Source organism: Pleurodeles waltl, chromosome 12 (assembly GCF_031143425.1).
Source record: "Pleurodeles waltl isolate 20211129_DDA chromosome 12, aPleWal1.hap1.20221129, whole genome shotgun sequence".
NCBI classification, from domain to species: domain Eukaryota; kingdom Metazoa; phylum Chordata; class Amphibia; order Caudata; family Salamandridae; genus Pleurodeles; species Pleurodeles waltl.
The window spans coordinates 65,599,831-65,611,373 of NC_090451.1; the positions used below are offsets into that span (position 1 = coordinate 65,599,831).

Consider the following 11,543-nt stretch of genomic DNA (forward strand, 5'->3'; position numbering starts at 1 on the left):
GAGGTAAAGAGGCAGGAAGCCTATATGGTGGAACAAAGAGACAATAGGAGGAATCAAGACCAGGCAGCCTTGGTTTTTGGCGACCAGGGCATTAAGCAGTGCCTGTGGCAGGCTCCTCAGAAAAACTTTAGACCCCTGCAGTCATTTTATTTATTTATTTATTTTCACAAATTGATCACTAGGGTGGCACACCTACCACAAATTGATTTTTCAGTCGAGTATGTGGAATATATACTGCAGCATGCATACCAGCAGTGTCAAGTTCACTGTGACATGACCAGACCATCCATGTGTAAGGGCCTCAGGTGTTACGCACCATCCTCTTGGCACACAGGAGATGTTACAACCACACACTCCGCCTGTAACATTCCTGACACTAGTGCCAGTTGTGAGCTATACAAATGCTAGATAACATAACGTGCCCTTAATACATACTGACTAGAGCAGACATGCAGGACAGACAGACCACAAGCAATATGCAGAAAGGATGTTTGGAGGAAGGGCTTACCAAGATCGATGGAGACATCACTCTCGCCAACACCCATCCCGTGCCCATCTAGCCCTGGCATGGGCTGGCATGGCTCCTGGTAAGGCTGGTACATGGCCTCGACCTGCCCAGCATCGCCATAGCCCGGGCTGTCTATGGGAACATACTGCTGGGGGCTGTCCACTTGGTCTGACTGGGGGTCATCGGAGATGCCACTGTCGCTGGCTGCGGGAGACCACAGCGTGGAATCAGGAGACGAGTCGCTGGGGACCAGCAGGGAGTTGAGGAACTCATCGTTTTCAGAGGAGGGATCGGGCTGTGTGCAAACAACACATTGAAAGTGGCTTACTAGACACGTAGAACAATGCTTGCATAAGTTACAAACACACAAGCTGTTGTTAACACAAATCCAATTGATACTTCACGCCTCCTCATTTTTCAAACACAGATCAACTTAAGTGCTTAATTTGTACCGGATTTGCACATGTTTCAAGGTTCTCAAAAGCTCTTACTCAGGGTCTTGTGGGCTGCTATTACTACTAAAACATGATTCTATTTTAGAAGTATTTTAGTAGTATTCTAAAATAGGATTCTATTTTGCAAGCATTTAAGGAGCATTCTAAAATATGATTCTGTTTTATAAGCATTATAGAATTATATAATATGATTCTTTTTTTAAAGTATTTCTTCTATTTTAGAAGTATTTTAGAAGTATTCCAAAATATGATTCTATTTTAAAAGTATTCTAAAATACAATTCTACTTTAGAAGTATTTTTGAAGTATTCTAAAAGATGATTCTATGTTAGAAGTATTATAGAAGTATAAAATAGGATTCTATTTTAGAAGTATTGAAAAATATAATTATGTTTTAATGTATTCTAAAATATGTTTCTAGTTTAGAACTAATAGCAGTCCCATAGGCCCCTGGGTAAGACCTTTTTGGAAGCTCGGAACAGGTGTTGGCAGGGAGTTTGCTGTAAACCTGGATGATCGTTTTTTCAGAGACTAAGGGCCTGATTTAGAGTTTGGCGGATGGAATACTCTCTCACAAACGTGACGGATATCCCGTCTGCCGTATTACAATTCCCATGCGCCTTAGTGGAATTGTAATACAGCGGTCGGGATACCTCACCTTTGTGGCAGAGTAACCCCTGCTCTAAATTTCTGTAATAAATATATTTTGATACAGCTAAAGAAATGCTGCCTCCGGTGCATTTTTGGTTAAGGATTTCCACACAAGCTGTTGCGTCGGGTCCGTAGGCACGGAGGCGTAATGTGCACTGCCAATCCTTTGGGGAACTCAACACTGTGCACTGGTGTTACTCAATTACAGGCTGGAACATGGCTTACTAGGCAGCCTACTCCCAAAGACCACAGGATGCGTGACACCATGCTCAGCTGAGTCGAAGCCATAGGCTGTGCTGCTGGGGCAGGGGCGGGGCTACACAGCAGACTACTGTCTGCACCACACTGTGTGCTGGGCTGTGGGTGATGATGATGGTGCAAAGCAATCTACATACAGTATATGGTGCACGGCATGTACTAGGGAGTTACAGCCACAGGTCATACAGATTATCAGCCATCCCATCTGTCTTCTAGTAGGATAAACCTTCTCTAGCCCTGGAACCCTACCCGGTCCTAGACCACTTTAGAGTGTTACCCACTGACTCACGTTGTGACCTGAGGCGACCCAGGAGGCAAAACTGGTGGCGACATCCAGCCCTTCTTGGCAGAGGATCCCATCTTGTCTGTCGAAGAGCAGGTCGAGGAGCTCCAAGCTGTCCATGCTGGCCGAGGGCCTGGGGACTGCCGTCGGCGCTGACACCTAGAGAGGTGGGGCAGAGGGACCAAGAGATAGTCTGAGAGACGGGGACTCTTCTGTTCCTCAGGACAGCTCCTAGATAAATAAGTCCTAACACTACAAATATTAGGAGTCAACAAATTAAAAGTTTTATTGTTTGCAATGTGTTTAAATTACCACTTCACAACAGAGCCCAACGCGCATTTCCCAAACGCGTTGGTAACTGGCTTTCCAAGAAGTTACTTGTGATTCATTTTCCGTTTTTATTAATATTTGTTCATTGCATTGTCTTAATCATAACTATAGAACATACTTATCTTAAAAACTCGAACACAATCATTGAAACAAATGCTTAATTTATTCTAATAGCATTTTAAAAAAATACATGTTTTGGAAAAAAAAAAAAAAACTTTATTCAAATGTGAATTGAAACTCCAGATGGCCTATAAGGCTTGTGTACGTGTGAATCTATATAGTAGGTATGAACAAGTTTCCAACAGATAAATATTTATTTTCAGATTCGAGCTATTACTTTTTCTGGTGGACAAGTCTTGCGTGACCTTTGCAGGCATACAGTCTCCCAAAGAAAACCCTATCAGCTGTGCGGTTTATTGTAAAATGAACAAAATAAGGCCGTTCCTCCTGGTGCGTAACATTACCAGAGGCTTCAGTTTTTTTTCTTTTGTTGCAGAGGTAATTTGCTCCACAAATGTTAAGCCTAGAAGCATTTCTACTTACAGAAAAATTAAATAAATTCAAAACCTTTAGGCATGTGTTCCTTCCATATAGTGACACAACTTCAGGGACGTCTGGGGCCTTGCTACCATGTTGTCTCTGGTTCAGACCCAGGCGCAACCAATTACAATAAACTAAATAATGGTAATTTCGAACATACGTATTGCAAGCATTGGTTGTATGATCCCATGCACTCTGGGGGCTCCTTAGAGGACCCCCAGTATTGCCATTATAGCCTTCTGAGGTTTTCCAGGCAGCCCAAGCTGCTGCCACCTCACAGACATGTTTCTGCCCTCCTGTTGCTTGAGTGGCTCAAGCCCAGGAAGGCAGAACACAGGATTTCCTTTGGGAGACGGAGGTAACACCCTCCCCCTTTGGAAATAGGTGTTACAGGCTTGGGAGGAGTAGCCTCCCTAAGCCACTGGCAATGCTTTGAAGGGCACGTTTGGCGCCCTCCGTGCATAGACCAGTACACACTGGTCCAGGGACCCCCAGTCCCTGCTCTAACGTGAAACTAGACAAAGGAAAGGGGAGTGACCACTGCCCTGTCCATCACCACCCCAGGGGTGGTGCTCAAAGCTCCTTTAGAGGGTCCCTGGGTTTTGCCATCTTGAATTCAAGGCTGGCATGGTACTCTGGGAGCATCTGAGTGGCCAGTGCCAGCAAGTGACATCAGAGCCCCCTCCTGATAGGTGGTCACCCAGCTAAGTGACCAACCCCCCTTTCAGGGCTACTTAGGGTCTCTCTCTTGAGCGGTTCCTCATATTCGGTTTGAAGACTCCAGCAGGATTCCCCTGCAACCTCCACTTTGACTTCTGACTGAAGAAACCGCATATGGATGCTCCAGGACCCGACAAGCAACAACAAAGAAGCAAGATGCCTCCTGCAACATTGTATCCATGGCACCTTCCAGCAACTGCAACATTTCCCCGGTCGTGCATCCTCTCAGGACAGCACGTCTTCAGCCTGCACCAGAAAGAAGAAGGAATCTCACCTTGGGGTGAAGGAGTCACTCCCCTGCATCTGCAGGCACCTACTGCAACAATGACTGGCTGCGTGGATCCCCTCTCCTGCTAAGCTGCGTGGATCCTGCATCACGGTGGTGGACTGAAGTGGTCCTGACGTTCATCTCTTCCAGCTTTCCAACTTGGGTGAAGGTAAACCCTTGCATGCCCACGCAGGACAGTATCCCTGTGCACAGCGTCATTTGCAGCTGCCAAGGCTTGTTGCCATCTTTTCCAAGGGATCTTCAGAGATCTTGAAGCTCCAGCCCCTGGCACTCCATCCTGCGACGCACAGCTCCCTGAGTGGTTCTCCGGCAGTGTGGAATCACTTTCGTAGTGCTGCGTGTTCTCCTTCTTCGACTTTCGTGTCCCCGTCCTGTAGGACTCCTGTCAGTGCTGCCTGTGCTTCTGTGGGTTTCCTGTGTTGCTGTGGGCCCCCTCTGACTCCCTCTCCTAGGTAGAGTCCACCTGGTCCTTCCTGGTCCCGGGCAGCTCCACTTTCCGCTAACCGTGAGTTTTGCGTGTGCCAAGGGTTGTTGGTGGAATTCGAAGACGCAAACCCAACTGCAATCCTCCTTCCAGCATGGGACATCACCTGCATCCTCCAGTGCTGAATCTCCTTCCTCACCCCGGACTCACCTCTTGCACCTTTAGTCTGGTGGGTAGGGGCTCCTGCCCTTCCTGGACTCAGCTGTGCTTGTTGGACTTGGTCCCCTTCTTCTCCAGGTCCTCTTGTCCAGGAATCCACTGTTGGTGTCTTGCAGTCTCTTCTGGGCTTTGCATTATTATTCTTTTCTTCCAACTGGGTGTTCAGGGAAATTTACAGTGATTTACTCCTGCTTCCCTGGTCACTGGGGGGTGTTGTGGTACTTAACTTTGGGCTTTCCTAGTACTCCCAGCTCCCCTCTACACACTCCACTTACCTAGGCGGGGGGCCGACTCTCGCATTCCACTTTTTTAGTATATGGTTTGTGCTCCCCTAGGGCTATTTCTCTCTATTGTGATTTTCACTAATTGCACTGTTTTCTAACTGTTTTATGCCTATTTCTGCATGCTAGTGTATATAATCTGTGTATTACTTACCTCCTAAGGGAGTATAGCCTCTACAGTATTTTCGGTATTTGTGTCATTAAAATAAAGTACCTTTATTTTTGTAACACTGAGTGTTTTCTTTCATGTGTATAAGTACTAAGTGTGACTACAGTGGTATTGAATGAGCTTTGCATGTCTCCTAGATACGCCTTGGCTGCTCATCCACGGCTACCTCTAGAGAGCCTGGCTTCTAGACACTGCCTACACTTCACTAAGAGGGGATACCTGGACCTGGCATAAGGCGCCTTGGGTGCCCACCACACACCAGGCCAGCCTCCTACACTTGGCTTTAAAGACTAAAGGGCTGATGTAGAGTTTGGCTGAGAGGGTACCACTTCCACCCAACTCTCGGTCTGTCTGCCTCATTTAGAGACGGGTGGAACATCTGCTTTGCATCGGTGGAGCCCCGTATGCTCTGTCGACAGAAACCTCGGAGAAGGTGCCACCTGAGTAAAGCCACCATACCACGCACTCTTTTTTTTAAGCAGATAGATGACTCTTCACTGGAAAAGCCTGGTGCTGAGGGAAAGACAGAAACAATAACACCCCCCACACACACACACTCCAAGGGAGAAAACTCCCAACTATGGGGCTCGTTAGTTTCTTGTTTCCTAGAAACAAATACCCACCCTTAAACAAAGGGTCCAAGTACCACAGCTGCTTGGGTACAAGTACTTGCACTTTGGGACTTATTTCATAATGATAGTGTTTATACTACAAATAAATCACAGTTTTAAAGCCTCTTTCCTTCCAGCCACACCCACTCTCTAATATCATGTACAACATTGCACATGGTGAGTGATGTGTGCTGGTGCTTGGTATGTTAGAGTGTACGTTTTTGTCATTCAGTGGGGCAGACTGTGCATTGTTTTATTACTGTGTGTTGGTTTCTCAGGTGTGGTGCCCTAGTGTGTGGTAAAAAATGCGTATATTACATTTTTCATTTTTGCATTCTTTTACCACACTCATGTAACCAGTTTCACTTTGAAGCACTGGCCTGTTGCTGTGTGCAGTTTTTTGTGTGTGGTTTGTTAGAACAATTTTTAAGCCAGTCTTATGCCACAGTAGTCTGGTAAAAAGTTCCCACTGCTGTATTTGAAGTCAATCAATAAACAAGCCTGTTGCAGAAAAAGCTAGCAAAATAAACAGGTTTGCTGCAGAGCATCTTTGTTGAACGAGTTATCTTGCCCTGGACTTTGCCACTTGTCTCTGGCCAAAGTTTAACTTTCACAGATTATTAAACAGCTGCCAATTGATCTGGTCCATCTCTCAGCTCTCTGTTTATGTCTCTAGTCATCCAAGCTCTGTGTACTTCTACAGCTGTTGGCTTTTCAATGGCAAGAAAACGCAGCACCCCGAAATAAAGCACACACCTCAATCACTATAAACCAGAAACCAATAAGTCAGCATCCAGAAACATCATTATAAGTATCCACCACCCCAAGCCACCAGTATGTACACATACCAAAAACTCTCCACCACACTCGGAAATTCACACGCAGCAGCAACCAATACATGTCAACACTTAACACATGAACAACAGCACCCACCAGAATCCACAGAATCATTATCCTGAACCCATCAACCCCAACCAATAACCCACCACCGCCCATTATTATCAGAAACCATCAACACCTTTAACACAAGAAGTCAACAATGTTTGCACTGCACACATAACAGTAACCATCAAAATCAGGACAAACAAATGCACAAAAGTAATCCCCGAAAACAGTGCCCACTAAATCTACCAGTGTGCAGTAAATCAACACCCAACACTACCAGAACCTAACAACCCTATCTATTATGACCAACATCATTACCATCACCCACGATTGGCACTAAGATGCAAACTACCCCCCAAATAATTGCAAACACCAGCCCCACCAAAATCAGAAGACACAAAACACTTATCAACATCAGCATCCAACAACACCAGAACCCATTAACATAGGCATCTCTAAGCACCCGACATGCTTTAATACCACTTTCAATGAACACCAACATCAAGCACTATTTTCACCCATCACCACCAGCACACAAGACAATAGCACCCACTAAGACTATCATCAGCAAACACCAGGGCCCACCAACACAGAACTGACCATGGCATGTCTTTATCATTCCATGTATTTTCAAAACTAGTAGTAGGGCTCTACTTAAGACACTGAGAACCACTACAAGGAAAGCAATAGGGGAAATCAATAGAAACACAAGGGTTAACTACACGTCGGGCAAGGGGAAACATGTAAAGGAAGCAATGAACACAGTGAAAGTCGAGGGCGCCACAAGGAAAGCAAGTGGCAAACTACAAGGAGAGCAATGAAAAAGACAAGGATGTTAAAAGAGAAATAATAAGTAAAACACAGGAAGCATGCTAAGGCAAAGAAAGCAAGAGCTACACAAAACACAATGAAAAATAAAGCCAATACGTCTGTCCTTGGCAATCTGGAGTGAAGGTTATTTTTTTGTTTTGTATTGCACTATGTACCACAATAATAAAGAGAAAAATTAAAACATGCTGCCACCTAAACCTGGCTGCCATATCCTTGCAGTATTTTTTAATTTCTAAAAGTATTATTGAGAAGGCGAAAAGATTAAATCACCCCCTTTCAAAGCACTCAAATCAAAGGCAGCTACAATGTCATAATGTAATTTTAGAACACCAAAATTAACAAGCAGACATGAAATAAATCATAATTGTAAAATAAATCATCACACACAGTTCGGGCAAATTATGTGGCTGATAGTTAAAATTAATAGAAAAATACAATAGAAAAGTACACTGTGAAGCCACATTGTCAATGAAGAGAAAATAACTTTTCATGTGGAAGTACATAATGTGCAAAGGCTTTGTGCTGTCAATCAAAGGAAAAAGAGCCAATGGGTAAGGTGGGCTGACAGATTGTCCCATTTTTAGGCAGTGGTGGGCAGAAGAAATATGTGAATCACAATTTAGCAGATAAACCCAATTGATTGAGCCCTTCTTTGTAGGTATTGTGTGTGTCTGACGTTTTTGGAACAACAATAGTCTAGTGAGACAGCTAAAGCTGTTTCAAAGGTCAGACCAAAAAATAAAAAGAAACTGAAACTAAAAGGAAAGCCGAAGGAAGAAGACAAAGAAGAATGAAGAAAAACACTTGCAAACAATGAGGATATTACTAGGAAACTGTTAAAAACATGAAATGAGATAATTGTATGAAACAGGAGTAAGTAGCTAAAAAAATAACAAGGAGAATCTAGAGAAAGTAAGGTGAAAACTACACAAAAGTTAACAATAAATGATAAGCTGAGTAGTCAAGAACCTACAATGATAGGAAAAGATTATGTATCAAGTAAAACTCATCTAAAGCTACAAATAATGCTGCAGAAAAGCAAGTAGAAGAAGGGCCCAAACATAAAACAGAGACAACAAGAAGTTAAATGGAAAGCAATAAGACAAAAAAGAAGAAACAAGGTCAAAATAAAAAAGAAAGCAGCGGGAACTAATATGAGAAAAGGAAATATGCAAAAGGGAGAAAAAAGAAAAACTTTACAAAAACAAGGGGACATTACAAGGATCATTAGAAATTACATGCAAAGCTACAAAGATACAAAAAATAATAAGCAAACAAGGGGAAAACTAAGAACTATGGAATGAAGAACGTTCCTCAAAAAGGAAAATAGAATCAGTGTAACTAGACAACTACAAAGGACATTGGAAATTAGAATGAAAACCAAACAATTTTAAAGAAAAAATATAAAGTACAAGCAGTAAAAACAATAAAGAGAAAGAAATAAACAACAGAGAACTAATAGGCAAAGAAGCTGAAATCAACAGTGAACCTAGTAGGAAAGGTACTAAAAAATATAGGAAAACAATGGGGAAAGCAGACGAAAAGATTGAACTAACACAAGGGACTCAGTGTAAAAAATAAAGCACCTGGAAAACTACAAGAACAAATTGTAAATACCCTCTGCTTATAAAAACAAACCTAACATACTGAAAAACCCAGGTTTAAAAAAACAAAACACGGAATGGTTTACATCAAAAGGCCTATTTACAAATTTAGCAGATAAAAAAAATCTGCAAAGGAGATAAAAGTGATTTGCCCAGAAGGCAAAAAAAAGCAAAATCAAAACTATGAAGAAACTGAAAATAAAAAAAGGAAAACAATGCACAAACTGCAAGGCTAACTACAGAGAAAACAACTGGAAAACAACAACAAAAATTACAGGAAATTGAAAGGTAGTAATAGAAAATACGAATCTAACTAGTCTCAATGTCATGTATAAAACAACTTAGATTATTACAAATCTGTTAAAAAACAGATACGTAAGCAAAAGAAAAAATATGTTCTAAGAAACTAGACATAGGCAAAGAAGAACCACAATAATGGTACATTGATTAAAGCAAAATTGTGTTTACAAAGATGAACCGCACCAACATTGCTATTTCATGATCTAAACTTTGTGGTGGAAAATAAGTCTAAATAAAAGGTTTGAATATATTAATGCTTGCCTTCCTGACCTCAAGAAAGTCCCCCTGATAAATCTTGAAACTTTGCTAATTCTGGCCCGAAGTCATGATGAAATTGATTTAATCACCACACCCCTTTGATATTTTTACAAAGTTTGGGGATAAGAAATGTGTGCTGGGATGTCCACAATGTGTAAATATAATGCTTACCTTCCTATTCTGAGGGCTGCTTTGAAACACACATCTGTTAGTAGACCCTAGAGCAAACCAGTAGGGTCCCAAACTGGACTTCCAGCTCTACATGGGTGGTAGCACTGGGACATACCCCCACATGTCAGGAGTCCCAGCCATACCTGCCTTTCAGAAATAATGTCCTGCAGGAAAATCCGGGTTTCCTTTAGAGTGATATGCGGCTGATTCCTCCCCAGTGCTACTGACTTTTCAATACTATTCAAATTTCCACATAGGCCACTCAGCCCGTGTCCCTGATTTGCCAAGTAGAAAGCTGACTGCACTCTGTTGTGCCACTGGCCACTGAAAGAAAGCAATAAAAAGAGTGCCATCTAATAAGACCCCACTGTTCAGGCGGAGAATGTGGGGCGCTGCAGAGCACGTTAAATGAAACTCAATTATATTAATACACAATAATATAATTTACTTTACACATTCTATAAAATGAACTGACTTCAAAAGTAGTTAATATTAACTAATAACGAGAAAGTTGTACTCATATTATCGACAACAGAAAGATTAAAGTCTGAGTCAGCCCTGCCAAGATTGAAACCCTTGACTTGAAGGTTACACAGATCCCTGAGGTGGGTTGTTAACCCGCTGAGCTACCTTACCGTGTACATGGGAGAGTAGATGTCAGCCTTCACAGTCTGCGACTTGCACTGCACGAGAGGCCTGGGGCTGGATGGAACTTCGGGCGCTAGGTGAGGGCCTGGGCCCCAGTCTCAGCACAGACACCTCGTCTCCGACGCCAAAGTACACACTATGTGGTAGAGTTTAAACTCCAAACAGATCAGAAATAGTGCAGAGGGTTGCGACACCGCTCCCGCCAGCTGATTGGCTGCCACCGGCCTGGCGCCCAGTGTCCTCGTGCCTGGGTGTGGGCCACGCGACGCTGAGCCGGACTGCGCACGCGCAAGAAACATGCAAATGACTTCAGGCCTCGAGGTGGGCAGGAAAGGCCAGGGTCCAAGGCTTACACACTGGGCCTATCAGCCTGACCTTTACCACAGTTACAGTAAAACTGTCCCGGTTCCTCCTCGGACACCCTGTCGAAAACATATTTACGAAGGACATAAAACTGTGCATCAGGTGCGTCGATAATAGTGTCATTAAGTACTCTAACGTTGAGCATACCGAAAAATTGCCAACACCCCAGAAAGGGAACAACTACAAGCAAACTCCATTTTGATATATTCTTCAGCCCCACTTGGGCCTGAGGCTTGTGACTGGGTAGCTACAGTTATGTTTCCGGCTCCTCTGATTATTCGCCTGACAGCCAAAGGGCCCCTTTTATCACTGCTGCTTTCATCAGGCTGGGCAGTTCTGTTCACGGCCTTATAAGGCTTTTTCCAGGCTTAGGTAGTTCTTCAGCCTCCAACGGATGACCCCTGTAAACTGTAAACATTTCCGCGTGTTCTTCCCTGAGATGATGTTCCAGTCTGGGACAGTTCACCAGACTGCCACAGCATACCTTTCCCCCTGTGCCTACTTTCTCCAGACTGGGGCAGTTCTTCAGACTGCCACAGCATTCCTTTCCCCCTGCTTCTACTTTCTCCAAACTGGAGCAGTTCTTCACACTGCCACAGCGTTCCCTTCATCCTGCACATACTTTCTCCAGACTGGGACAATTCTCCATAGTGCTACAGCATTCCCTTCCACCTGCGCATACTTTCTCCAGACTGGGGAAGTTCTCCATACTGCCACAGCGTTCCTTTATACCTGCGCCTACTTTC

The 11,543-nt window shown here is 43.6% G+C and overlaps 1 protein-coding gene across 1 annotated transcript in view; it reads right to left on the reverse strand.

Moving 5' to 3' along the window:
- The window catches only part of CREB3L3 (cAMP responsive element binding protein 3 like 3), a 31,534-nt gene extending 20,976 nt beyond the window's left edge, over nucleotides 1–10,558 (reverse strand). The window contains exons 1-3 of the mRNA XM_069217518.1: nucleotides 10,422–10,558; nucleotides 2,161–2,313; nucleotides 509–803 (exon numbers count right to left, since the gene is read on the reverse strand). Of these exons, the coding sequence (XP_069073619.1) occupies nucleotides 509–803; nucleotides 2,161–2,313; nucleotides 10,422–10,430 (457 nt within the window). The 5' untranslated portion in view covers nucleotides 10,431–10,558. The remainder of the gene's footprint in view (nucleotides 1–508; nucleotides 804–2,160; nucleotides 2,314–10,421) is intronic.
- Between the last annotated feature and the right edge of the window lie 985 nt (nucleotides 10,559–11,543).